General features: G+C 40.6%; 3 protein-coding genes across 7 annotated transcripts in view; 1 reads left to right on the forward strand and 2 right to left on the reverse strand.

Moving 5' to 3' along the window:
• The window catches only part of lipea (lipase, hormone-sensitive a), a 46605-nt gene that overhangs the window by 13236 nt on the left and 5931 nt on the right, over positions 1-27438 (forward strand). Inside the window, exons 1-5 of one of the 3 annotated variants that reach the window (XM_058046759.1) lie at positions 6822-9991; positions 10457-10610; positions 13850-13938; positions 17471-17586; positions 27073-27200. The gene's annotated coding sequence lies outside the window, so the exon portion shown is untranslated. Of the gene's footprint in view, positions 1-6821; positions 9992-10456; positions 10611-13849; positions 13939-17470; positions 17587-27072; positions 27201-27438 lie in introns of those variants that run through there. The other 2 variants (XM_058046757.1, XM_058046758.1) reach the window with 2 other exon arrangements.
• On the reverse strand, positions 130-7132 carry usf2 (upstream transcription factor 2, c-fos interacting). 2 transcript variants are annotated; one of them, XM_058046763.1, is made up of 11 exons: positions 6717-7132; positions 5799-5842; positions 5565-5671; positions 4570-4689; positions 4322-4484; positions 3627-3714; positions 3312-3356; positions 2545-2603; positions 1993-2084; positions 970-1098; positions 130-798 (listed from the first exon to the last, which is right to left on the reverse strand). In XM_058046763.1, the coding sequence occupies exons 1-11, from the start codon at positions 6752-6754 to the stop codon at positions 709-711; spliced, it is 975 nt and encodes a 324-aa protein (XP_057902746.1). In that variant the 5' UTR covers positions 6755-7132; the 3' UTR covers positions 130-708. The 2 variants fall into 2 exon arrangements, with proteins under 2 accessions (XP_057902746.1, XP_057902747.1); XM_058046764.1 differs by lacking the exon at positions 3312-3356.
• Positions 7866-23923, reverse strand: slc9a3.1 (solute carrier family 9 member A3, tandem duplicate 1). Of its 2 annotated transcripts, none has more exons than XM_058046755.1 (16): positions 23432-23923; positions 15060-15362; positions 14790-14950; positions 13190-13268; positions 12937-13114; positions 12628-12848; positions 12351-12553; positions 12183-12272; positions 11326-11396; positions 11122-11251; positions 10910-11055; positions 10678-10798; positions 10419-10592; positions 9311-9365; positions 9143-9217; positions 7866-9054 (listed from the first exon to the last, which is right to left on the reverse strand). In XM_058046755.1, exons 1-16 carry the CDS (start codon positions 23754-23756, stop codon positions 8753-8755), a joined length of 2634 nt encoding a protein of 877 aa, XP_057902738.1. In that variant the 5' UTR covers positions 23757-23923; the 3' UTR covers positions 7866-8752. The 2 variants fall into 2 exon arrangements, with proteins under 2 accessions (XP_057902738.1, XP_057902737.1); XM_058046754.1 differs by having other exon boundaries at positions 7867-9054; positions 10678-10801.

Here is a 27438-nt window from a genome sequence, read left to right on the forward strand (position 1 = left end):
AGCCGCAAAGCCCCCAGCATTGTTCCATTTTGGGGGGGGGGGGGGGGGGGGGGGGGGGAAGCAACACAGAAAACATATCCATGAGGTGGAGGTCACGTTCATGAACATAAAAGATCCTAAGAAACTACAATGTAATGCCCAGTTAAAGTGACCACTCAACGATCCCTCGCTGGGAAAAGTAAATTATATTTTTAAAAAAAATGAATATGTCATAGCCATTTATAAAATCTGGGAAGCAGTTGCCAGTGCACTACACTAATTACCTGAGCTAGGGTTTACACAGATATTCACCTTATTTAGGTCACTAAAATAATATCAGAACTGTTCACTCCTTATATAGCATTGCTTTTAAATGTGCTGACTTTGGGCTATGTTTATAAATTAAAACGACTAAATAAAAAAGTGGTAATTCCTATGATTTGGTAGCTGCAAAAAACTAAAAAGACACCAGGCATGAAGGTAGAAAGGTTACAGTAAAATCAAGCATTTTACAAGTACGGTGGTGTGCCGAGGTCGTTCTCCTTGAAGCAGTGGTGGGTGAGTGGTTCATTGGGCTACTCAGTTAATGTCAGCCGTTTGACCAACAGAAGACATGACGAGTCCGTCAGTGGTTCTTCAGTAGGCTCCCAGCCCACTTTTGTGTTCCACTGGTGCCGTATATTCCTTTCCTGGTATAGTTCAGGTGACTGGGAATATCTTCATTCATTATCACTGAGGTGTTGCATCTCCATTGACTTCTACACCATGTTGTTGTAGCTGGGCTCGAAGCAGTGCGTTGTCGCTCTTTAGCTCCTCAAGCTGGAAACATGAAGACATGTGATGAGGCGGTGCTTTTGGACATAACTTTTAAATCGACTATGACATCACAGCGACAGTAAATGTTATATTTTTTTAGGTCTAACAAGTATAAACCAGGATTAGCAGTATGGCCGACCACAAGTGCGAAACTGAGTGTGTTTCATTGTTCACCTGTTGTCGAAGCAGTTCATTGTCCAGTTCGATTCTCTCCACTTCTTTGTAGCTTTCCTGCAGTCGCTGGTTACTCTGACGCAGCTCTCGGATGTAATCACAAGCTTTGGACAGGATGCCTCCTTTACTCTACACACACACATACAAATTTCCTAAATTAAGAATTTTTAACAATAAAAATTGCCACAGGCTGCACGGCGGTCGAGTGGTTAGCGCGCAGACCTCACAGCTAGGAGATCAGGGTTCAATTCCACCCTCGGCCATCTCTGTGTGGAGTTTGCATGTTCTCCCCCATGCATGCGTGGGCTTTCTCCGGATACTCCGGTTTCCTCCCACATTCCAAAAACATGCTAGGTTAATTGGCCACTCCAAATTGTCCATAGGTATGAATGTGAGTGTGAATGGTTGTTTGTCTATATGTGCCCTGTGATTGGCTGGCGACCAGTCCAGGGTGTACCCCGCCCCTCGCCCGAAGACAGCTGGGATAGGCTCCAGCACTCCCCGCGACCCTCGTGACGAAAAGCGGTAGAAAATGAATGAATGAATGAAAAATTGCCACATGAACTAAAATACAAATACAAGGCATTAAAAGACTATTCTAGACTGGCCACTAGATGTCAGTAATGCTACTGTAACAAAACGGCAGACTTGACAGCTGCTACAACAGGCTCTCATTGCAGGCTTGAATGATCTCCCAAACAGGCACAATAATCCCTAATAAAAACACGGACAATAACCCACGGCAAGCTGAAACTCCGACATCACTTCCTGTCCTTATGTAGCTCCCCTCGGGAACACATTTACGTCAACACACACAAGCATGAGTCTTATGTATTATGTTTGCTATATTAGAGAATTAGAGTGTAATGTTGACTATAGGGGTGTTATTTCATGTCTAGAGGGCTCTAATAATATTAAACTGATGATTTTTTTCCCCTACTCATGCGGATGGAAAATAGTTTTATAGAATGTGTTGTTTTTTTTGTGCAAACATCCGTGTTCGTGTTGACACAAAAGACTTACTGCGCCTGTTCTACTGTCAATGTTGCAGTCGGGGATGATCTTGGAAAGCATGACAATCCAATTGTTAATCTTGTCTCTTCTTCTTCTCTCCACTGCAAGAAGCAAAACAAAAAAAACGGTTAAGTTAAAGTGATTACTACCGCACTGCTAAATTTATAAAATACAGTGGATCCATGCACGGTCGCTCTTAAACATTCACAGCCTCACAAAAGTCACATTTCAACACACTATAGTTGTGTGCAGTAGGACACGGTAGTTTGTTTGCACTAGCTCTAGGATTTACTGTGGGAATCCGGCCTCAAAACAGGCGGAGGTGAACACTAGTTAATATACATTGGTAAGGCAAGTAGCGTGGATTATGTCAATGCTTTCTTTGGCCTGTGATGCTGATTCCATCTGTTCGTCCATCATCTTACAGTATCATTCATTAGCTGTGAGTACACTTTGTTTTTAATTATACAGTGGTTCGGGATGTAACCCTGTTTGAGGTTCACAGTGCTTATTGCTATTGTATATTAATAATTGGAAAGAGCAAATGAAACAACAGTATACCCTCATTGTGCTGTGCTCTTCTCCTTTCATCACGGGGTGCCCGTGGACCATCCACCTTCCTGCAAGGACACAAAAACATGTGTTTTTCCCGAAAATTCTGGTTACGCTATCACGTCATAAAGAACAGCTCATCTTAATAGACTCTTATTTGGGAGGTGTGAAGCCTCCCAAGTCCAGGCTTTTGGGAGCCTTTCTTTTTTTAAAATGACTGTCTACAGCAGGGGTGTCCAAAATGCGGCCCACAAAATTTTTGTAGAAGTAAAATTAAACGGCAAAAATTTGGAAAAAATGTAAAAACATGCAGCTAGATGTTCCAATCCGTGTGCTACAAGTACTTCTTGAGCGACTTTTGTTGAGGCCACTTACTCACCGGTGCATTTGACTAACACTTAATATGTTATAGAAGCAGCATACAAAATGTTTACACTGTTACAGACGATTAATAGTAGATAGGTTCATTGTAAAGTTGACTACCATCATTCCCGTGACCCGAGGGATTCACAAAAAATTTCAGGCTGTAGTAGGTACTTTTTTCTTCTTCTTTAGTATTCTGCCGTTGGTGGAAAAAAGTTTGGACACCCCTGTTGTACAACCCAATCACGGTGTTTTAGTAAAACTGCAGGGGTCAACCAATGTAAAGGCTTACTCTATAGGCGACAAGAACACATACACCACACAATACAGGATTATTTTGTTCCATCTGCACATGAAGTAGTGATGAGGGGGTGTTTGGCAGCATGGGATCGAATGTTGAAAGTTCTCCTCACCAGTTTGTGCTGCCATGCTGCAACATCTCGCTTTCATCAAGGTCTCTGGGGATGGCAGGTAAGTAGGACACAGTGTGGTTTTCAGATGTTTGATCATTTAATAATAATAATAATTGGCAGGTTTGTTTTATTTTTATTTTATTTTTTTTAATCTTGTTTAGTACAAATCAGGATTAGACAGAATTATTACAGAAAGGGAGGTTTTTAGGGGTTTAAAAGGATTGGGCTCAAAGAGTGGTCGTGTGTTTTGACGAGGGACATGGTGATTTCAGGGAGGACTTTTGTGTCAAGTGCAAATAGGCTTGATGTACTTACGCTGGGAAGGTGTGTGTGCGTGGCGCGATCGTCCGTTGGCTCGCCGACTGCAGCACTTCGGGCGGGGTCATCATTACGTAAAACTGACCTGGACACAAATGTCAAACACTGAATGTGTGCTGAATTCATCGTTCTTGTTGTCTTTAGTTTAACCATGCAATATGATTGAATTATAAGAGTATGAGTATTAGAGTATAATTGGGTGTGATATAGGTTCAAAATTGCATTGAGTCTAGTGGTTTTATGGAAGTTGTGCAGAAAACATCAAAACAATCAGATCAATATGGCCTATAATGTGAATGACAGTGTCACATTTTGCTAGACAAAGTAAAAGTGGGTTAGCGCGCAGACCTCACAGCTAGGAGATCAGGGTTCAATTCCACCCTCGGCCATCTCTGTGTGGAGTTTGCACGTTCTCCCCGTGCATGCGTGGGTTTTCTCCGGGTACTCCGGTTTCCTCCCACATTCCAAAAACATGCTAGGTTAATTGGCGACTCCAAATTGTCCATAGGTATGAATGTGAGTGTGAATGGTTGTTGTCTATATGTGCCCTGTGATTGGCTGGCGACCAGTCCGGGGTGTACCCCGCCTCTCGCCCAAAGACAGCTGGGATAGGCTCTAGCACCCCCCGCGACCCTCGTGAGGAAAAAGCGGTTATAAAATGAATGAATGAAAGTAAAAGTGTGTAAAGTTACCGGCTCCTTGTGTGATGGCGGGGTCAGCAGCGGCCTGCACTGACACAGCAGTGGCTGTACCGTCGCTAACAGCGGCGGCAGGAAAATAGGCGAAACGCGTCTCCCCTCCGACGGTCTCACCGACAGGACTTCCGCCGTTACTGAAAGGGTTCTGGATTACAGCCTGGGTGAAAACAAATTAAGACATGATGTTAACACAATGTCCTATAAAAAAAAATCTTCAGTAGATATTTGTCTGTGTCGCCCACCTGTGTCACGGCTTGTGGCGCTCCTGGAAAGGCTGCAGTAGACACGACGCTAACAGCCCCTGTGCCGTCGCCCGACGAGTCAATGCCGTCGTCTGCCAGTTGAACTACACGATAGGTCACCTACAAAGAGGCCAGATGACAAGCTGTAAAGCAGGGGTCTCAAACATGCGGCCCACGGGCCAAATGTGGCCCGCAGGACACTAGTTTGAGGCCCCCGCCTTGATATGAAAGTTTAATGTTAGTGCGGCCCGCGCAAGTTTAATATGGATGCTGTATGGTATCATGTACCCAGAAAAAATTATTACGTTTGATTAATGTTCATGTTAAAGGTTAAATAACTGTTAATGGTTATCATCCCTATCCGTGTGGAAGTGGTAAGTTTTTGGCTATTTAAGTTTAAAGGAAATAACTTGAAGGCTACTGTTTAGGTCGCTAGCTCTCTAGTTTGCAAGTTAGCATGTGTCTCAAGACCCTGCAGTTGCGCAATATGTCGTAAATAAAAAGAGTATAAATGTGACTATAGTCATGTTTTGTCATGTCTACAGGGCTCTAATAATACTTTGCTAATTTTAATCTGAAAAAAATAATTTGTCTACCTACCAACTATATGTGGTTTCTTAAGTTTTTATTATTTGCTGTTTTATTATTATTATTATATTTATTTATTACTGATTGATTGATTTTCTTTATTCTTGATTTGATTATTTTTCATCTTATTTTGTGTAGAAAAATAAAAAGTAAGATATTTGAGAACAGTGGAATGTTTTATCAGAACTTTTCTTGTAGAAAATTGGAACCAGAGCGAAGTTTTAAGAAAATTTTTGTTTTTAATAAATGTTTACTAAATTTTGAAAACCTGATGCGGCCCAGTCTCACCCAGACCCGAGCTCCAGTGGCCCCCAAGTAAATTGAGTTTGAGACCCCTGCTGTAAAGCATGATTGTTTTGAGCCGTAGCCATCTTTCAACAGTACAATGTAGCTACAAAGATGCTTACCTGTCCTCCGCTATTTTCTGTGCGGAACTGGTACTGGACATTGTGGTCAGTGAAAGCACCTTGTGGGACACCGGAGATGGTCCCTGCTGACCGCTCCTCTGCTTCTCCTACAACATGCAAGTCAACAGGAAGTAGGCACATTTTAGCCCAACATATGTCGTAATAATGCTACTTTTCAGTAGCATTATTTTCCTAATCAAAACGTAGAAGTTTAAGAAGACAAGAAGTTCTCACCTTCTTGTAACTGCACCACTTCGTCGGTCTCCTGTTTGTCGTGACTATAAAAGATAAATATATTTATTATTTCAAGATTATGTCCAAAAGCTCCAGACACAGAATTGATCCAAAACAGAAAACAAACAAACACCAATGAAACGCTGCAAAATATAAATGCTGTAATCATATAAAAGTTGCAAGATTTAATAAAAGTGCAAAAACAACACACATAAAGCAAGTGCATGAAAAAATGCTGCAAGCTGAAGGAACAAAATGAAAGTTAGCCAGACTACCAACATGAGCATACAGAATAATCACATTTATAAAGCTAATGGTAGCGAATGTTTGCATGTTTTTCGGATATAACATTTTTATATATATTTTTCATCTATTTTATAATTTGAAGCATTGGTTTTAGTTTAATTTCTTTCTTTTCCCTCGTCGGCCTCCGTACATATGTCGGACAACATTGCTTGTTGCTATGAGTCGCCATCCGGTGGTCACTTGGCTAAATTACATACAATAAACAATAAATAAAGTAGTAATAATAGCCATCAACTAACAAAAAAATGATTTAACGTAGTAACGTAATGCGACTATTTGCCATCTAAAAGCTACGTTCATTGTGGTCATTGACTGTAGGAGTAAAAGTATTGTAAAATGACCTTAATACTCCGAAAACTAGCTGAAAAGACTTAACAAACATGAAAATGTTGCATCGGGATGTCGGAATACAATACCACAATCCGGCTGATGCATCTAGGAGGAAAAAAAACAATCGTGCAAAAGCGATTAAAAGTAACCGGATCAAACAGCTTAGACATAAAGATGAGCGTTTGTAAAGACTCCAAAGCGGGAGACGAGCGAACTAAAAAAGAAAGTAGGCCTCGGACCGAAGCCATGGCCGAGCAGGAAAACGGACAACAGAACCCTCACCTCGCCGAGCTGTCCACACTCTGCTCCAGCATATCCATGAAGACTCGGTCGGTGGTGGGTAAGGAGCGACGTCAACGACACCGATCCACGGAGATGGAGGCTGTGATCACGGGGACAAACACGCGGGTCATGTGAGGCTTACAGGCCAGGACACGTGAGACGCTGAGCGGCCACGGGAGCTAAAATGGACGCCTCCACTTGTACGACTGCTCGACGGCTGTGCGACAAAACTACTAATTTGCGCGTCAGCGCAGCACCGATGCGGCCACCACGGAGGGGCAAAGATATAATATTCTATCGGGTATAGTATAAAGCTATTTTAGCTCGGTTGTAGTCCTTTACAGACGTTTGAATGCGTTTCCTGTGTTTCTGCTACATCGAGCTGCTTGCTGATTAGCACCACGAAGTTGGGAGGGGGTGGTGGGTAGACCGATCCTGATATCGATCTAGTCGATATTAAGGGTTGTATCAGTAATCTTGATACTACTGAGAGTACATGAATATTTTTCAGTACTTCCACAATTGTGCGTTTTTTATGTGTAATTTCTAATGGTGAATTGTTATATTTATATACATTGTACAACATTTTTGTATTTTATTTGCATTTTTCTGTCTTTTCATCACTGAAACAGTTATCTCGTGACCTATAGCTAAGAAAATGGTTTAGACCAGGGGTCTCAAACTCAATTTTCCTGGGGGCCTCTGGGCAAGTATGGGCCGCATCAAGTTTTCCAAAAAAAAACAAAAACGCATTTATTAAAAACAGAAAAATATACAAACTTTTTCAGTGCTTTGGTTCCGATTTTCTACAATAAAAGCTCTGATAAAACATTCCACTGTTCTCAAATATCTTAATTTTTATTTTCCTGCACAAAATAAGATGAAAAATAAATAAATCAAGACTAAAGAAAATCAATCAATCAGTAATAAATAAATATAATAATGATAATAAAACGGCAAATAATAAAAACTTAATAAACCACATATAGTTGGTGGGTAGACAAATTATTTTTTTCAGATTAAAATTAACAAAGCATTATTAGAGCCCTGTAGACATGACAAAACACGACTATAGTCACATTTATACTTTTTTTATTTACAACATATTGCGCAACTGCAGGGTCTTGAGACACATGCTAACTCGCAAACTAGAGAGCTAGCGACCTAAACAGTAGCCTTCAAGTTATTTCCTTTAAACTTAAATAGCCAAAAACTTACCACTTCCACATGGATAGGGAGGATAACTATTAACAGTTATTTAACCTTTAACATGAACATTAATCAAACGTAATAATTTTTTCTGAGTACATGATACCATACAGCATCCATATCAAACTTGCGCGGGCCGCACTAACATTAAACTTTCATATCAAGGCGGGGGCCGCGTGTTTGAGACCCCTGGTTTAGACAACGAGTGACACAAAGTGTTTTGTTTTGTTTTTTTAATTCTTAAAATCCACATTCAGCGACAAACAGTCTAGTCAGTCAAAGCGTTCTGGCTATAGTGCAGATGAACTTTGTGCTATGTACATAAAACAATTTGTAAATAAATATGTGTTCATCATCAAAACTGTCCTTGCACTTCAAGTCTAGTGTTTTAACTCAAGTACTGTTGCAATAAGGAAAATGCACATAAAAGATTACTGAGGTGGAATTAATTTCACGCTACACTGTAGCCTTCACATTACTAGAATTATATTCATTATCTTTATAAATAAAAAGTTATACACACCATGAAAAATGTCTTTACAATCTGGGACATGATGCCCTTTAGGGGTCAACGCAACAACCGGATATAATATAATAAAGTTTGACATGTAAATAACATCTCCCACAGTACCTGCTAAGCAAAGGGTGAAGACGGAACGTCATGTCAATAGTATAAAGGTTATGAGATGGTGAATGTTTTGTTTGAAAACATAAAATTTACAGTCCGAAAACCTTCATGACATTGACAAGATTTTGATAAGCGGCAGTGCAAAGTCTTGAGGTAAGTTTCTTTGGCAAGCCAAGTTTAAGGGAGGCAAAGATGGCGGCTACATGTGACCACCGTGTCTGTCAGAAGGCGGCAGTGGTGGCGGTGGTGTTAATGGTGGCGGCAGGTCGTCTTCATCCCTGTCTTGTGTGGCTGGTGCGTCGGCCTGCATGAAAGAGTCTGTGGAGCGAGTACTGATGCGTAGCGGGGCAAGGCGCCGTAGGTTGCTGGGGGTCCACGGCAGCCTCACTTGGGCCCTCTGCGAGGGGGCCACCATGCTGCTGTCCAGCTCGGCCTCCGCCAACCATGGTGGGATCTGCATGGAGTCCAGCTCTGGCATGAAGGCTGGGTTCTCTATTCCGGCTACGCCAAAACGAGAAAGTTGCGTTTTAATTGTACGTCAACAAAGTGAAGGCTTACAATAAAAATGGAGGTGATGGCATCATTTTACCTCCTACTCTGTAAGTGACCCTCATGGCGAGCGAGTCAGAGCCAGACGCACTGTCACCCTCTGAGAACTCAAAATCTAAAAAAAAAAAAAAAAAATCCAAGTTATAAAAGTCATAATGAAGTACGTGTGGTATTTGTTGGATTTTCAAAATAAAGCAATGGAACACACCTTCATCACCAGAATGGTAGCTTTTACTTTTGTCTGTTGATTTTTCTGGTGACGTCTGCAGAAGGAAATAACATTTTAATATTTACATACAACGCCATTCCAAATAGTACCGTACAAAAGCATATTAATGTTTTCAGTTTGACTTGGCTACCACACAGTTGTACTTAAAAACGAAACATTTTTTTAGGGCTGTCAGATTAATTCTCCATGCGACTATCTGCACTAGTATAAGTATATCCTTTTATTGCATTTATGAACAAAAAAATAAATGACTGGACACTTTCATATATTTGTATGCTATAAAAAAAAGAAATGAAAATGTAAGCTAAAGCTAAACGATAGCACATACCTTATATCTGAACATCAGTAGTCCAGGAGTTGCGTTCAAAGATACCACGTAATTTCTTTAAATTGAACTCACTATTTTGAGTGTAGGTGTATTTTCTGGCATTTACGACCACAATTAAATGCAGCAAATTTTACTTCCCTGTTAAGAGTTACAAAGTGAGTGATACGAACATCCACTTGTTGCTTTTATTTATTTTTCTGTTTATTTATACCACACACACACTCATAATTAAGACGTTGTGGTGTGATGTTCGGTGTGTACCCGAATGCCCCTCGCGGTGGTCTCGTGACAATGAGGAAGTTGTTGTTCCGAGGAGCACTAGGGACGTGTTGGTGAGTTCAAAATACATTTGTAATTTGTTATTTGCACGGCTGTTGATGTGTTTAGGTGTTATAAGAGCGTCTCTCTGTAGGGAAACTACGCTGCTCTTCCGTCTGTCGTCATAGTCCGGTGCACATGCCTTAATTATTAATTGGTTCAGCCTTTTTTTTGTTTTTTGCTAAAGTACTGTATGATTGGCTGTTCCTGCTGTCAATCAATGAGCACCTGGACTTACTAACTGGTGTTTTCATCAGATGTACATTGGGGAAAATAAGCCTGAATGATTTAGTGTTTTTACCCCCATGTGAACAAAACAGAAAATCTTACTTTTGCAGAATAAGGAAGAGAATGGGCCTTTAGATGCGACCATTTTACAATTGTTGAATTGATGAATTGTGCAAATGTAACCATGTGATGTTCCTTAATGTAATGATTGACCTTATGTTGTTGGTCTTTCTTTTGGTGCTTGCTTATAGTCTTTGGCGGCGCGACACCCATCTTTGCGGACTTGAAAGACTCCAAACGACTTCTCATGGTCCTCTGGAAGATCTCCTGCACCTCGTTTTCATCTTTGTTGACCTCAAAATGACTCCGGCTGTACCTGTGCCGGTGCTGGAATGTTGAGAATAGGTCAGTGTCAAATCATTATATTATATATATATAATTATATTTAACATGCACACAACTGTAAAAGTACCTGTTTCCTGCCCCTGTACAAGTGCTGCTGCAGCAAATGGTGACTGTTGATATCCTCTACTTCCCTTACGCCTTTTATGTTCTGCTCATGCATTTCCAAGCTCACTGATGGCACAGGGTCTCTTCTAGCGGGACAAACCATGTTATTAGTTATTATTATGTCACAATCAGGGATATGTTATGTAATGCAAATGCTACAACTTGCATTCATATCATATATCAGTTTAGCTCACCTCATGGCGGATGCTGCACAGCTATCGTCATCCATGTCAGCCATGATGTCAGGCATGGCCTCTGAGAAGTTTTCCCCTAACTTCTTCTTGAAGTCAATAAATGCAGAATCATTGCGGATAAACTCCAGGGAGCCTCTGCGTTCGCCCTGCATCAAAACCATCATTATTTTCATTACAGTGAATATTCAATAACACCAAAGAAAAACACACACCTCAGCCACATAGCTCATTGCATCCTTGAGGTTCAGCTTGTGGAAAACTTTGAAGACATAATCCCGATTCTTTCTCGCGGATGGCTTCATTAAAACTCTTGACATCCACCTGTCCTCAAAATGACTCCACCTGCATAGCAAATAAATCGATCACAGCTCCGTTCAAACCAAATCAACTCCAATCCAATTCTTCATTCTTCGTACTTGTCTCTCATGTAGTTGTGTCCAATCTGTCCGGATATATCTTCAATGGCCACAAGCATGTGATCGAAGACCTGAAAAAAAAGCCATTCAGTAAGTGTTGAAGGCTTTAAAAGTTGATGCGTTATGTCAGGGGTGTCCAAAGTGCGGCCCTTGAGTTATTTTTTATTGGGCCAATGAAATAAAAACAACAAGAGTTGAAAGAAAAACCAAAAGCAAAATATTTACTGTATCCTATCATTTCTCAATACAATGTGCATTCATTCCTTTTAATAATAGGCTGTGTACAACCAAGAAACAGCAGGATTTATTCATTAAAATGTGATAGATTGAATATACAGTAAACCTCGGATATATCGGACTCGGATATATCGGAAATTCGCTCACAACGGACAGATAAAAAAAGAACCAATTTTTCTGTAATGCATTTCCAATAAAAATTAATTGCATATATCGTATTTTTTATAACGGATTTCGCCTATTTCGGACAAAATCTCCAGTCCCGTTCCAATGCATTTCCATTAAATTTCCCTCGCATATATCGGATGGCCGCATCGTGGCGCTCCGATTCGCCGAATCGTGACAGGCCGCTATACGACGTCATTTACAGCGTTTGCAGCGTTGCCTGCGTGTCCAGGTACATTGGAAACATAGTCAAGGAAGTGCCTTTTTATAGCGGATAAAATCCGATTTATGCATATACCGGATATAAATCCGATATATGCGTAAAACGGACATTTTCCGGTATGCGCATATAACGGATTTTGCTTATATCGGACAAAACCAGTGGGAACAATTTAATCCGATATATCCGAGGTTTACTGTACATAGTAAACACTCCTGCTTTTTGTCAACATTACCTTGTTTTGAACCTTTTCTATAAGTGTCAGTTCAGACACTGCAGCTCTCTTCACCTTCAGCCATTTGACAAGAGGTTTCATTGTTACTCCCTGCAGGATCAAAATATAACATATTCAGTAAAAAAAAAATGCCCCAAATAATAAATAAGTTTAACAGAAACATCTTACCTGAAGAATGACAGTGAAGTAAACTACGATCAGAGTGGTGGAGATCATTAGATTCTTCTCCTTTATCTTGTTGTCATCCAGCATCACTGCTAAGCCGTAGGCAACCGCCCCTCGCAGACCACCGTAGCTCATAATGATCTGGTCGATAACCTCCAACGGGACCAGTCGGAATTTGTTCATGATCCAGGTTAGGAAAAAGACACCTGTTGTATTCAGTAGACCAAAAAACTCCTGAGTTATTCTCACAACGGTGCTTAAAATGCTGCTAATATCTCACCTATGATGCGATACACAAAAATGAAAAGTAGTGTGAGGAGAATGAAGCCCGTGTTCCACACCCATAATGTTTTATCCACAGCTGAGATGCCGAGGAAGACAAATATGATGGTTTCTGATCCATTGGCGAGCACCTTCATGGCATATTTGACAGTGGTGACGGACCTTTCATCCATGTTGGCATTGATGTATTTTTGACAGGAGACGCCGCAGAAGACAATTCTACAATGGCACAAGAAATCAGTTAAACTAAGTCAAACTAAGTTAAGTACGTCCATAGATCCTGGAATGTTACTTAAAGTGTACTCACGAAAGAATGGCAGAGAGGGAGAGCATCTCAGCAGTGAGGTAGGAGAGGTACCCCACCACAAAGATGAAACCTGCCTCAATGATCTGGATGTTTTTAGTGCATCTGGTCAGAAGCGAGAGCAGCAAACCAAACACCATCCCCAGCAGGGAGCCACCGAATGCCACCACGAAGAAAGAAACTGGAGACAAATAGAGAACATTGAAATACTTCGTTTTACACAAGAAGGCCGTATTAATGAGCATATATTCCTTACTTATTCCTTTGATTATCTCCACAGCATCAATTTGGGATCCTCCCAGAGAAACAAATGAATCAAATACATTGAAGAGCACCTAAAATGACAGAGACAGAATTATCAGATTGTTCAGGGTCATCAGGAGGTCAAATATTTTTTTAAAAAGTGTATGTCATCACATTGTGGTGACAAATTATCTGCTTAAAATGATAGAGCAGGAGTCCAAGCACACCGCCTTGTGGCACACCGCAGTTGAAATATGCTTGGGTGGATTTACAGACTCTTTCTAAACTGTTCTTCCCCAACTTTGAGAACACAATCCACCTGCTGGAACGCTGATGGAGCCAAACTAAGAGGCAATGAAGAGCTTTTTATGGTTTTATTGAGGGCAGAATTTGCTTTGATGCGTTTCAAAGCTAAATAGGAGAGGTTCACTGAGTTCATGGTGGTGAAGCTACTGTAATTTCCGGTGTATAAACCGCTACTTTTTTCTCATACTCTGAACCCTACGGCTTGTACAATGATGCAGCTAATGTATGGCTAAAAACTACACATGATACTTTTTTAATCCTTATGCAGCAATATCTGACACATCTTAAGTAAGTTTGATCAAGTGTAGAATTGCTACAGCTTCTGCTTGGACTACTTGGACCGACAACCATCCACTATCACCTACAGGTTTCCAAAGGCTCGGCTGAATGAAGAGGGTAGCTCAAGCTAAATGGCTAATCAACGAAGAGCAACAGTGACACAGAGAGACTGACAAGGTGTGTGACGAAGGAATAGTACGGTACTTTCTTTTATTTTAAAAACTAATAAGTATTTGCAAGGATGTCTCTTCCAGCGAGGGCCACATAGAGAAAAATTATACGATGTGAAAGAGCAACTTAACCAACACACGTGGATATGCTAAGAAGTTATATATATAAAAAAAAAAAAGCCTGCCCCTCAGCTTTGTGAAAAAGTATATTGTTGGAATGACCTCTGATCTTTGCTCCCCCCACACACTTTTTTTGTTTTCCCCAAATTGTGTATTTCTTAAATAATCTTTGTAAATTGTCTTCTTGTAATATGATTTTATTCCCCATAATATTTTGACTTTATTCCAATAATATTTACAACTTTTTCCTTATCCTGATTTAGCAAAATATTTCAACATTATACAACAAAAATGAGTTTAAATGAATTTATTCTCATAAAATTGCAAAGCATTTTCACCAATCTATACTGCTTTTTACAGCTGTTCTTCTTTTTACCATATCTGCTGTTTTGTTTTTTATTAATTAATTTTTTTTAAATTTCTTTCAGTAAATATTACTTTATTCCCATAATACTTTGACTTTATCCTGATAAAAAAAAATCCACATCCTAATTTTCTGAAAGTTAACAACTTATTTTTTCATAATATTTAGATAATTTTTTCTATTTTTTTTTTCAAATTTATGCTTAAAAATTTCTTTCTTTCTTTCCTAAACATTACAACTTTTTTCTCAATATTTTCACTTCATTATTTCACAAAAAAAACCCTCTGCTTTAAACATACACCATTGTACAAACACTATAAGAAACAGGCCAGTATATACAGTAAGTATAGTAACACCCAATAAAGCATACGAACCACTGTCACGCCGTCATTGAGCAGTGACTCTCCGAACACCAGAATGAAGAGAACCTCATTGACGTGGACCTGCTCAAACACAGCGAGCACCGCTACCGGGTCCACAGCAGCGATCAGACTGCCAAACAGAAGATACTGTAGTAGGCCGATGTCCAAATTACCTGCAAAGAGTCATTACAAAACAACTTTTTAATTTCAGTTAGACTTTAATCAAGGCTTTCCAGAAAACGTGGTCATGCTGTCTTTCGTAGATATTACTGATTCTCTTACCCATGGCTCCGCCCATGTGACACCCCCACAGCGAGAGCCCCACGCTGGCAGCGTTCCAGCAGGTCCCAATGATAGCGTAGACCATGATGGTCCCCATGTTGCTGAAGAACAGCTTGTTTGGCATGAAGTAGCCCGCATCCAGGATGATTTGAGGCAGCAGGTAAAAGAAGAAAACGGTCGGGGTCAGCTTGAAGGTCTGCACCTTGTCTGCGCCCCAGATTATGCCGCCCAGGATGAAACCAAAGCAAATGAGCAGGGCGCTCTCCGGGATGATATTGGTCACATGGTGGTTAGCCTCAATCACTGTCGAAACATAAAGAACAGTGCGAATTAAATACAAGGATTAAATAAATAGAAAGGACTTTGCTCAGGTGTTGACTAAGAATGGAGTCTGTCCTAATCTCAGTTCAAATCAACTCCTTTATTTTCCTGCATCGTCTTTCGCTGCCAGACAAGACTTCGAGGCTCAAAAACCATAAAAAAGAAAACTGCAACAAGGTTGCAAAATTTGCAAATGATCAACTGTTGCGCTTTTGGTCCTTGGCATATCATTAACCAACGTGTCTGCATATATAAATGCCCAGAAATATCTTTGCATAACTCAAGAGACACTTTTGGTTAAGGCTGCTTGACTTTATGGCTTAATAATCAAGCCCCGCTGAAGCAGTGGAAACAAAGTCACATTTCAAAATGTTGATTTATGACTGCTTGGTTTAATTGTTATTGTGCTGAGATGTGGCGTTAAATAGGAGTCAACTAATCAAGGTCAAAAGGCATGACTGATGTACATCATGATCAATGACAATGTAGCATGAATGAAAAATAGTAGGGACATAACATGAACACTTTGTCCATTTATAAACCTCTTTTTTTAAAGATAACATATGAAAACAATGACCAGTCTCAATCTCAAGGTCTAGAACTGCGATCCTCAAGAGAACTAGATGAACCCCATGTGAAAAAGCTCTTGGGAAAGAGGAAAAAGGAAAAACTCTCATCTGCCTGACAATGGCTAAGTCAGGGGTGTCCAAAATGCGGCACGGGGAGCATTTGTGGCCCACAGCACTTTGTAAAGATTGAATTTAACAACAAAACTTTAAAAAAACAAAACAAAAAAAATATTAATAGGAAAAAGTTGTTTTCCAAAGATAAAAAATGTCGCAATTTTACAAGAAAAATCATATTACTATGTGGAAAAATAATGTAATTTCAGTTGCATAGAGTTAAATATCAAAACAATTTTTTTTAAAGAGGAACTGCACTTTAAAAAAAATTGCCCATTAACCATGAACACATATATTTTTCTCTTTTCTGTGCATTATAATGTGAGAAAACAAATTAATATGAACTAGCTAACAAATCAAATCGTTGGGACACAGTCTCTTTGACGGCGACAGCTAAAAAAAAATGTTTTTAACGCCAACGGTGTTCCAGTTCCATAACTGACCTTTATATTAACCGAGCTACAACAATATTGTTATCGTAGCAGCTTACACAGAGTATTACATAGGCAAGCTACTCAAACTATTCCTTAGTAACGCTATCTATTGATGCTGGTATTGTCTTGCTAGTTTTGAAATGTAGCTTCACCGGCTCTCAACTTAGACCAGACGACATGACTACAAAGACTCAGTAAGATGCTTGTTTGTTTGTGCATTGTTAGCTAGCACAAATTAACTAGTTTTCTCGTTTTCTAATGCACAGAAAAGTAGAAGAAATATTTGGTCATGTTTCAAGTAAGGATTTTGAATGATGGGCAAAATTCCCCTCAAAAAGTGCAGTTCCCTCTAAGTTGTATTTTAGGAAAATTATCTACTTGTTTTGCTTTACATCCTTTCACTTTTCTGTATGGTAATGATATTGGTTTTATTTCATTTGAACATGCATCAGATTACAATTGAATGCATCACATAATCAGTTCACAGTTCCACATGTCCAAAAGGAGTAGGAAGAAGCAAAGCTTATTAAATCCTACCCCTCCATCTGGTACTTTTAGTAACTTTTCAGTAACTGTTACATTTGTTCACTTCCTGCTTTCCATAATACAGTTTAAGGGTTTTTTATTTTTATTTTTTTTAAATAATGCACCTCGTACCAAAGTATGTGGTATGTGGTCGTTGTTTGAGCCAAGAAATGATTTAGGGGAGTATCATCAATGACTAATGACAGGAACATTTCGGTGCACTGTTTTATATTAATCTCCGAGTTTAGAATGATGATCCAGCATTTTTACATACCCAGTTTTGACATAAAAGCCGCCAATACCCATAAGGCAACGAGATAAGGGCTCTCCACGTGATGCCACTTGAAGGACACGATGGGTATTCCGGTGATGATGGAAGCATGGCCATGCTCGCTTGTGTTGGATCCCGAATTTTCATGTTCTGGAGTCTTATCCCCCTTCACCGCAGAGACCCCGGGAATGAAAAAAATCAGCAGTATTGACCCCAGGAGACAAATGTGTGCATATCCACTTCGCTCCATTTGTGCAAAAGCAAGAAAATACTCGTCCTGTGATGTGAAGGAGGTATGAGAATATGTCACACTTGTTTTGTCTTCTTACTCACTCTCTTTTATTTTTCATGACTATGTCTCCGACTATCCACTAGCAAGTCATCGTCCTATCTCTGTCGGTGACTTATGTTCCCTTCTACCTCCCACAAAGAAATGGGCAGAACCCCCGACTCAGCCTTTTATATACGTTCCGTGTCTCCTCTACGACCAAGGTTGAGAGGTGGATTAAACGGAGCGTAACGGATGTCCAGCAAAGGTGTCCAGTTATTCAGTCACATTTGAAACACCTAGCACCGAAGTACTTTTCCGGTGTCAATGTTTGCCATCAGTTTGTGATGTCTCAGTAAGTGATGGATTACAGGCTGCATTTCTCCCGCTTCATCTTTGCAGCTTTGCGCTGAGTAATGATTGACACTGTTGCACAATCTCGAGTTAAAGCCTGCTGTTGTTTTATTTTGACTAAGCCAATGCAAACTGATGGACTCACAAAGATTTGACTTACTTAGTGTGTATTAACAAATGCTTTTAAGTAGGTGTGTAATAGAGTTGTAAGATACTACAAACTTCAGTATCAATTTTATACCATATAATATCGGGGGGGCTGCACGGCGGCCAAGTGGTTAGCGCGGGGAGACCCGAGTGAGGTCTGCGCTCTGACCACTCGGCCGCCGTGCAGCCCTAATCAGTTTCTAATCATCATAAATAAAGCTAAAATAAAGTAAAATTAGGCTGCATGGCGGACTAGTGGTTAGCACGCAGCTAGGAGACCGGAGTTCAATTCCACCCTCGGCCATCTCTGTGTGGAGTTTGCATGTTCTCCCTGTGCATGCGTGGGTTTTCTCCGGGTACTCCGGTTTCCTCCCACATTCCAAAAACATGCTAGGTTAATTGGCGACTCCAAATTGTCCATAGGTATGAATGTGAGTGTGAATGGTTGTTTGTCTATATGTGCCCTGTGATTGGCTGGCGACCAGTCCAGGGTGTACCCCGCCTCTCGCCCGAAGACAGCTGGGATAGGCTCCAGCACCCCCCACGATCCTCGTGAGGATAAGCGGTGGAAAATAAATGAATGAATGAATAATACCGGGGCAATTATTGCTGATACTGATTTTTCCAGATCATTGAAAATTGCATTACAACACCTATATTTACAAACAATTTAACATTATACGACCATGTAGTAATATTATTATATTTTTTACACACATACATGAATTCCTCACCACTTTGCTCTTCAAATTTGGCTGCTTAACTCGATCACAGATTTTCATGGTTGCATACGGTCTATTGTTAGTCAGAAATATGCATGTTTATTCAGAAGCTACACATTTTGGGCCTGAAATTAAGCATTAAACTGGCAAAAAGAACTAAAACACGTTGATAAAGATATGTAGTATTCTACGCCGGTCACTAGGTGTCAGAAAAGTTGCCTTAATGTTCGGTGAGATACACAATTACCAGATTTGATTGCCGGAACAACAGTCTTTTATTGCAGTTTTATTGCACAATAATCCCTAACACGGGCTACTGTGCTAGCCTATGCTAAGCTGAAACTCAACTTCCTTTCTGCCTCTCACCCAGCTCCCTTGGTACACTTATACAATACAGCAACACACACCAACATGAGTCTTATATATGTAGACCTTAAATGGCTTATTTTAATGGGTAGTACAAATGCAAAATTGACTATAGGGGTGCTATTTCATGTCTATGAGGCTCTGATAATGTAGAAGGTAATTTAGAAGGTTTACTATGCTCTAACTACAAAAATATTCCATTCATAAATAAGGAATCACTTATCATGGGCGGGTCTAGAACCAATTAACGTCAGCAATCATGCTGCATCATACATAGTAAGTCTACAGCAAATTTGGAGGACACTGTATGTACCATGGAAGTTGTTCAACAACGCTTCCTTAGTCCCATACAACACACTGACTAAGTAACAAGGTGTTCTTTGTGCATGTACACGTCTGATGAAATGTAGATTATAGCCACAATGTGTAATCTGCGTAATCTTTACATACAGGTTCATACTGTATTCATCCAAAAAAGTGCTGCAAGTTGTGACCTCATGACTGCATTTATTTGGCCAAATGTGACGTCCTGTTTGAACGAGACAAGGCACAAAAGCCTCGGTGACACATGAGCTGCCACAAAGGTGTGTTAAGAACGTTATGGTATAGATCAGGGGTCTCAAACTCAATTTACTTGGGGGCCACTGGAGCTCGGGTCTGGGTGAGACTGGCCCGCATCAGGTTTAAAAAAAAAAAAAACCCAAAAAACGCATTTATTAAAAATTTAAAAAACTTCGCTTTGGTTCCAATTTTCTACAAGAAAAGCTCTGATGAAACATTCCACTGTTCTCAAATATCTTACTTTTTATTTTTCTACACAAAATAAGATGAAAAACAAATCAAGAATAAAGACAATCAATCAATCAGTAATAAATAAATAAATATAATAATAATAAATAATAATAATAATAATAAAACGGCAAATAATAAAAACTTAAGAAACCACATATAGCTGGTGGGTAGACAAATTATTTTTTTCAGATTAAAATGAACAAAGCATTATTAGAGCCCTGTAGACATGACAAAACAACTATAGTCACATTTATACTTTTTTTTATTTACAACATATCGCGCAACTGCTGGGTCTTGAGACACATGCTAACTCGCTAACTAGAGAGCTAGCGACCTAAACAGTAGCCTTCAAGTTATTTCCTTTAAACTTAAATAGCCAAAAACTTACCACTTCCACACGGATAGGGAGGATAACTATTAACAGTTATTTAACCTTTAACATGAACATTAATCAAACGTAATAATTTTTTCTGGGTACATGATACCATACAGCATCCATATCAAACTTGCGCGGGCCGCACTAACATAAAACTTTCATATCAAGGCGGGGGCCTCAAACTAGTGTCCTGCGGGCAACATTTGGCCCGCGGGCCGTGTGTTTGAGACCGATGGTATAGATGGCAACTGGCAGTGGAATATATTTATGTATGACATGCGCAATCTAATGAGATCCAGTTATTCATCTTGTAGTCTTTATGTGATGTACAATGATGCTAATAACTCCTCACCTACTAATAACATAATATGTCTTCCTGAATTCTTGCTGGCCTTTAACTTGGTCCTATCAATCATTTTGAAATGACTGCAGTTCAGTTGACAGCTTAAGCAGCTATAAAGACACATTGTAAAGTCAGATAAAGGTGATTTGGCCTGCGTAACGGTAGCTACCACTATGGCCTACTGTCTTACATTTATTCAAGGTGATGCTAAGGTAGTTATTATTAACGATATGCCCTATATTCATGTGATTGCTGATTTAGAACTTTTTCGCAAAATGTACACAGTCGGTAAGTCGACTCAGACCTTTAGGTGTAAGAAAACATACTGTATATAATAATCATTAGAGTTGTCTGATACTTTTCAACACAACATAAATATGTGTTTTTGTTGCGTTTAAAGCCAGTAGTACTTGTTGACCTATTTTGCACTTTTGGCTTTTTTTAAAGGGGCTTAGTGGTTAGCATGTTGGCCACACAGTCAGGAGATCAGTCTAGGGTGTACCCCGCCTCTCGCCGGAAGTCAGCTGGGATAGGCTCCAGCATACCCCTGCATTTTAAGTGTGTTGGTACAAATATTCTGATATCTTGTGAGCTGTGTGAGTTGCCTTGCCCATTAGGCGATATAGACGGATATAGCCTTAAAGGGGTGCCAATTCACGTACCCTGTAAGCAAAGCCCTATTAATGAATTATTACTATACATGCTAGTTGTGTATAAGTATTTTATATAGCTTTTCAGTTCAATTAAATTCACTTATTTACATATTTTTCCGTAAAAAACAATGCCATTCAATCTCTGATGGAGTTGGGCGCCATATAAAATCTCGCCTTGGGCGTCACTTTGGTCAACAAAGTATCGACAAAAAAAATTAAGTAAAAAGTGTCTCCGATACTGGTGCTGTATTTATCTGGTATCGATAGTATTAGTGTAGTTTTAAAAACTGCAGTTCCTAAATCAACTCTATTAGCCACATTCTAAAGTGACAGCAATCCTCCATTTATTGTCCATTGTTATGGAAAAAGAACCTAACATGACTTGCAATGTGTGATCACTGAAGAAAACCGGCTTTGTAAATACCCGAGCAGGAAACAAGATCTGGGAAAATTGGTATCATTGTCCGGATTTCAGCTCACTCGTATGAGTAAGTATAAAGTCAACATTGAGGGTGTGCACATTTTGCTGGTGTATAGGGTTACAGTCAGTCATATTTTATTATGTCGTTTTTTGGGGTTTTTTTTTTTTACAAGACAAGGCGGTCGAATCAAAGCCTCCAACGCTTGTTAAATGGTAATCAAATGTCCACTTCAAATCAAAGCCCAACGAAAGACATCATAACACTGCATGTTTCAAGTTGTGACAATTCCATGCTGGGACACCTTAACCATAACAACATTGTCAAAACTGAACTTATTCCATGTAAAAAAACAAAACACAACACACAATTTCTTCCTCATCTGCAGCCGAGAACACCACAACCCCTTATTTATGTCTGAAGAGGCATACACAAACATGGAAACACACGCACACTCAATCATTTACAGTGTCCACAGTGCTTTCTTTCTGTTGTGTATACATGAAAATAATGACTGATCACAAGATGCCATGACAGGTTACTGGACATCCTCCAGTGGCATGGAACATGAACACAATGATCAGTTTTTCACATTTTCCATTCATTCATTCATTCATTCATTTTCTACCGCTTATCCTCACGAGGGTCGCGGTGGGGGGTGCTGGAGCCTATCCCAGCTGTCTTCGGGCGAGAGGCGGTGTACACCCTGGACTGGTGGCCAGCCAATCACAGGGCACATATAGACAAACAACCATTCACACTCACATTCATACCTACGGACAATTTGGAGTCGCCAATTAACCTAGCATGTTTTTGGAATGTGGGAGGAAACCGGAGTACCCGGAGAAAACCCACGCATGCACGGGGAGAACATGCAAACTCCACACAGAGATGGCCGAGGGTGGGATTGAACTTGGGTTTCCTAGCTGTGAGGTCTGCGCACTAACCACTAGCCCGCTGTGCAGCCCTAATCAGTTTCTAATCATCATAAATAGACAAACAACCATTCACACTCACATTCATACCTATGGACAATTTGGAGTCACCAATTAACCTAGCATGTTTTTGGAATGTGGGAGGAAACCGGAGTATCCGGAGAAAACCCACGCATGCACGGGGAGAACATGCAAACTCCACACAGTGATGGGATTGAACTCGGGTCTCCTAGCCGTGAGGCCTGCGTGCAGCCCACTGTTCTTCCAAATCATTGCAAACTACAAATATGGTGGATGGGGATGCAGACATACTGTAGGTAGCGGATGCAATCTGGCTGGTTTGCAGACAGTGAGTCAAAAATGACATAATAGTGTCTAATATACGGACTATGTGATGTATGGATGCGGACACTGTGGTGAATAGAGACCTGAGCCGACATTACCGGTCGATCTACGTTCAAGCGGCCGAGTTTTCTCCGTAGGGTGACTGGGGTCTCCCTTCGAGATAATGTAACAAGTCAGTATTGTGCATCATATTGGTTTGGCTTAAATAAAAGCATAAATAAATCAAAATTACTCAAGTGGGTTGCAACTTAATCACTATAGGAAAATGTGGGACCCAGGTTTGAGAACCCCTTCTTCAACAGTCTCCGTCCTAGTGTCAAGTGTACCTAATATTGTGGCTAGTGCTACGCTCCCATCACCACATCTTATTCCGTCAGAAACATGAATATTTCAAGTTTGTCGTGTCGGTAGAACTCACTGATTTTGCAGAGCCAGCACACCAGAATCCAAACAGTCACCAGGTATGGGGTCGAAACATGGTGCCACTTCCACGACACAATGGGTAAGGTCGTGATGGGCTCCCCTCCGTGACCATCACCGTGACCATCATCATGACCGTGACCCGAGTCCGTCACGTTCCCGGTTCCTGCGGTGGAGCTCGTCATGGATGTTCCATGATCACTGCTTGTCTGAGTGTCATGTCCTGTGTGTTCTGAGCGCTCCGTACTGGGCAGACTCAGTCCTCTGCTGGACACCAACAATAACACAGAATATAAAAGTGCTATCCTACACACAGCTGCCATGCTTGTTTTGGTGGAATGACCTAACCAAGTGTCAAAATGTAACACGGTTTCTCTCTTAAGTGCTGCAGTGACTCCTCCTTGATGCTCAAGTCTCTTTCACCTTGCTCTCATGCATATGTCCATATCTTTATCTGGCATGAGCATGGTGGCCAAACCCCAGTCAGTGAAGTGATACAACTTTTTTTTTTTTTACAACAGGTGAAGCTCAGCCCATCTTGTTGCTGATCTGTCTCCTCCTACTTTGCTCCTGGATCAGCTCGTTCGTCCACTTTATTCAATAGAAGAATCGGTGCTCCTTTATTGGCTGCAAATGGTTTACATGCCTCCTTTAGCCCATGTTAAAGTTGTTAAGTTACTATGTAACTGACGACTTCAGCGGCCGTTTTAAAGTGAACTTTGAATTTACATGTCTGCATACCATAATGTGATGATTGTGTAATGCACTCAATTGAAGATGATGGCAAAATCCAAATGTCCTTCATCAGATAGGTTTTATAATTCATTCATTCATTTTCTACCGCTTCTCCTCATGAGGGTCGCGGGGGTTGCTGGAGCCTATACCAGCTGTCTTCGGGCGAGTGGCGGGGTACACCCTGGACTGGTCGCCAGTTATACAATCCCAGGGCACATATAGACAAACAACCGTTCACACTCACATTCATACCTATGGACAATTTGGAGTCGCTAATTAACCTAGCATGTTTTTGGAATGTGGGAGGAAACCGGAGTACCCGGAGAAAACCCACGCATGCACGGGGAGAACATGCAAACTCCACACAGAGATGGCCGAGAGTGGAATTGAACCCTGGTCTCCTAGCTGTGAGGTCTGCGCGCTAACCACTCGACCGCCGTGCCGCCCAGGTTTTATAATATATCCAGTAAATCAGCGTGTATCGCTTGGCTTCCCATTTTATATGCAATGTGTTTTGATTCTGTAAGAAGAAGCGCTTTAACAACTTCCTGCCTGAATAATAATTTCAGTTCACATTTCTAGTCTTATTAGTGAGAAGGTTTTTCTTACGTACTTTTTCAAGAATATGTTACTACCAAGGGACGGTGCAATCTGGGTTTTCCAGGAACCCCGAGCTGTACAAATGTTTCAAAACACAAAAGCACACAAATGGTGTTCTAAATCAATATTTCCTTGAGTTTCCTGGTGACACATATACACACACATGCACGTGCAGTGATTTGGCAACTGATAACGATGCTCTGTGAAATCCCGTCATATAAATTTGGGATACTTACTTTTTTTCATTTCTCACTTCATAGTCCTTTAATTGTAACTAAATCAATGGTTTACAGGAATTACAGGAAATGTACACGATGTCTGGTGTGTCTTTGGGATAAACCAAAGATGCACACAGGAATGAGGGCTTTATTACGTCTGCTGATAAGCAACATGGTGTGTCTTATTTATGCACTGTTCCAATGATAAACAGGCAAGGCTTTAAACTTTCATTTGGAGCCCACCTCCATTACAAAATGACACAAAGTAATAATAACTTATTTTTAGAACCAGACCATGGCTGGGATCAGACTCATACCCTCTGTCCTAAAAGACAGCAGCTGTACCATTACACAACCAGGGACTTAAAGATTATGCTGCTTGCTGTCAATCTTATTTATCTTCTATTCCTTTGCATATTTGATGAGAATCCCCTTCTCGTCATTGACGCAGTGGTGGCCCTTATAGGGGTATTTCCTAGGGATGTTCCATTAGGGTTTTATGTTGCAGATTCGGACACCAATCATCCAGGACTGAAATCATCTGATACCAATTGCCAATTAACCTAGCATGTTTTTGGAATGTGGGAGGAAACCAGAGTATCCGGAGAAAACCCACGCATGCACGGGGAGAACATGCAAACTCCACTCACAATTTGGCGTCCCCAATTAACCTAGCATGTTTTTGGAATGTGGGAAGAAACCGGAGTACCCGGAGAAAACAGGGACAGGGAGAACATGCAAACTCCACACAGAGATGGCCGAGGGTGGAATTGAACTCTGGTCTCCTAGCAGCGTGCTAACCACTAGTCCGCCGTGCAGCCTAATTTTACTTTCTTTTAGCTTTATTTATGATGATTAGAAACTGATTAGGGCTGCACGGTGGTCTAGTGGTTAGCATGCAGACCTCACAGCTAGGAAACCCGAGTTCAATCCCACCCTCGGCCATCTCTGTGTGGAGTTTGCATGTTCTCCCTGTCCCTGTTTTCTCCGGGTACTCCGGTTTCTTCCCACATTCCAAAAACATGCTAGGTTAATTGGGGACGCCAAATTGTCCATAGGTATGAATGTGAGTGTGAATGGTTGTTTGTCTATATGTGCCCTGTGATTAGCTGGTGACCAGTCCAGGGTGTACCCCGCCTCTCGCCCAAAGACAGCTGGGATAGGCTCCAGCACACCCGCGACCCTTGTGAGGATAAGCGGTAGAAAATTAATCAATGAAGATATGCTTGTTATTTTATTCGCACAGTTCTGAAGTATCATTATAATCATGAAGTCAACAGGCAAAAAAAAAGTAAAAGGGATTCAATCCCATCAAGCCTGTAGAGCCTTATATTATAAAACTGTAATATATCGCGCTGAGAAACAAGACGTCGAGCCATGCACGGGCCAGCAGCACATTCCCTGTCAATGCTGGTGTGTTCCCTTTCACCATGGCGGCAACGACTTCAAGGGAAGCTGTTTGCACGTCACCCGTGTTGACAGTTTATGAGTAAACTGGCTGCACCGATTGTTAACCAGTTTTAAGACAGGCCAGAAAAGTCTATCTGGGGTCTAGATTATAACCTTTGGGGTTAAGCATCAACTGTTGGACACTGTTGACGTTTGACATCTGGATTTAACTGTCACAAGTTTCCAAAGCAAAACAACAAAGTGATACAGCAACAACCTATATCATCCTGACAGCTTATATTTATGGTGTGATATGACCATCAAGGTAGAAGAAGCTGAGTCACAGTCAGCTGAGAGAAAGAAACAGTAGCCACGGTCAGATACGCCTGGAATCCCAGGAATACAAGACTTGACTGGAACTTTCCTTCTTCCTGTACAACGACTTCCTGTATCCATCATTGATTGACTGCATGGTTGTCCAAGAATACAATTATTACTCCTTTACTTTGATAAACTTCAAATTGCTAAGACACTTCGGGAACAATCGGGTTGACTAATTATTGTTAATCTTTAAACATGATGAGTTCAATGGCAGCAGTTGCCTGGAACTATGCACAACAAATACAATTGTATTTCCTCCACTCCTGATGAGAAAAGATATCACCATATATATTTCTTTTTTTTTTTTTTTTTACAGTGTCAAATTCCCAAGGAGAGGATGTCAGACGAGCCGCCACCCACATGGACACCGGTCCAATGGAGGCATGTGTTTACAAGTTGACAGTCTCCGTAATTGCCATGTTGAACCAACATAGGCTCACTAAGGTGACCTTTGTAATGCACACCATCTAGTATAATCTCAATTTTTTTACTTTGGTTGTTGGAGTGAACTTAATGACATCTATGCGTGAGGTTTAAATATATTGCTTAACGTTTAAAGGGTCGCTCGATTCAGGTAATTCAGCGAGGAATTGTGTGCAAGTGTCACACCGTCAATGCAATTACATAACAATGTTAACAGCATGTGGTAAACTAATCTAAAACAGAGACAATACAAGGCATG

The sequence above is a fragment of the Doryrhamphus excisus genome, chromosome 14 (assembly GCF_030265055.1).
Source record: "Doryrhamphus excisus isolate RoL2022-K1 chromosome 14, RoL_Dexc_1.0, whole genome shotgun sequence".
Lineage (NCBI taxonomy): Eukaryota > Metazoa > Chordata > Actinopteri > Syngnathiformes > Syngnathidae > Doryrhamphus > Doryrhamphus excisus.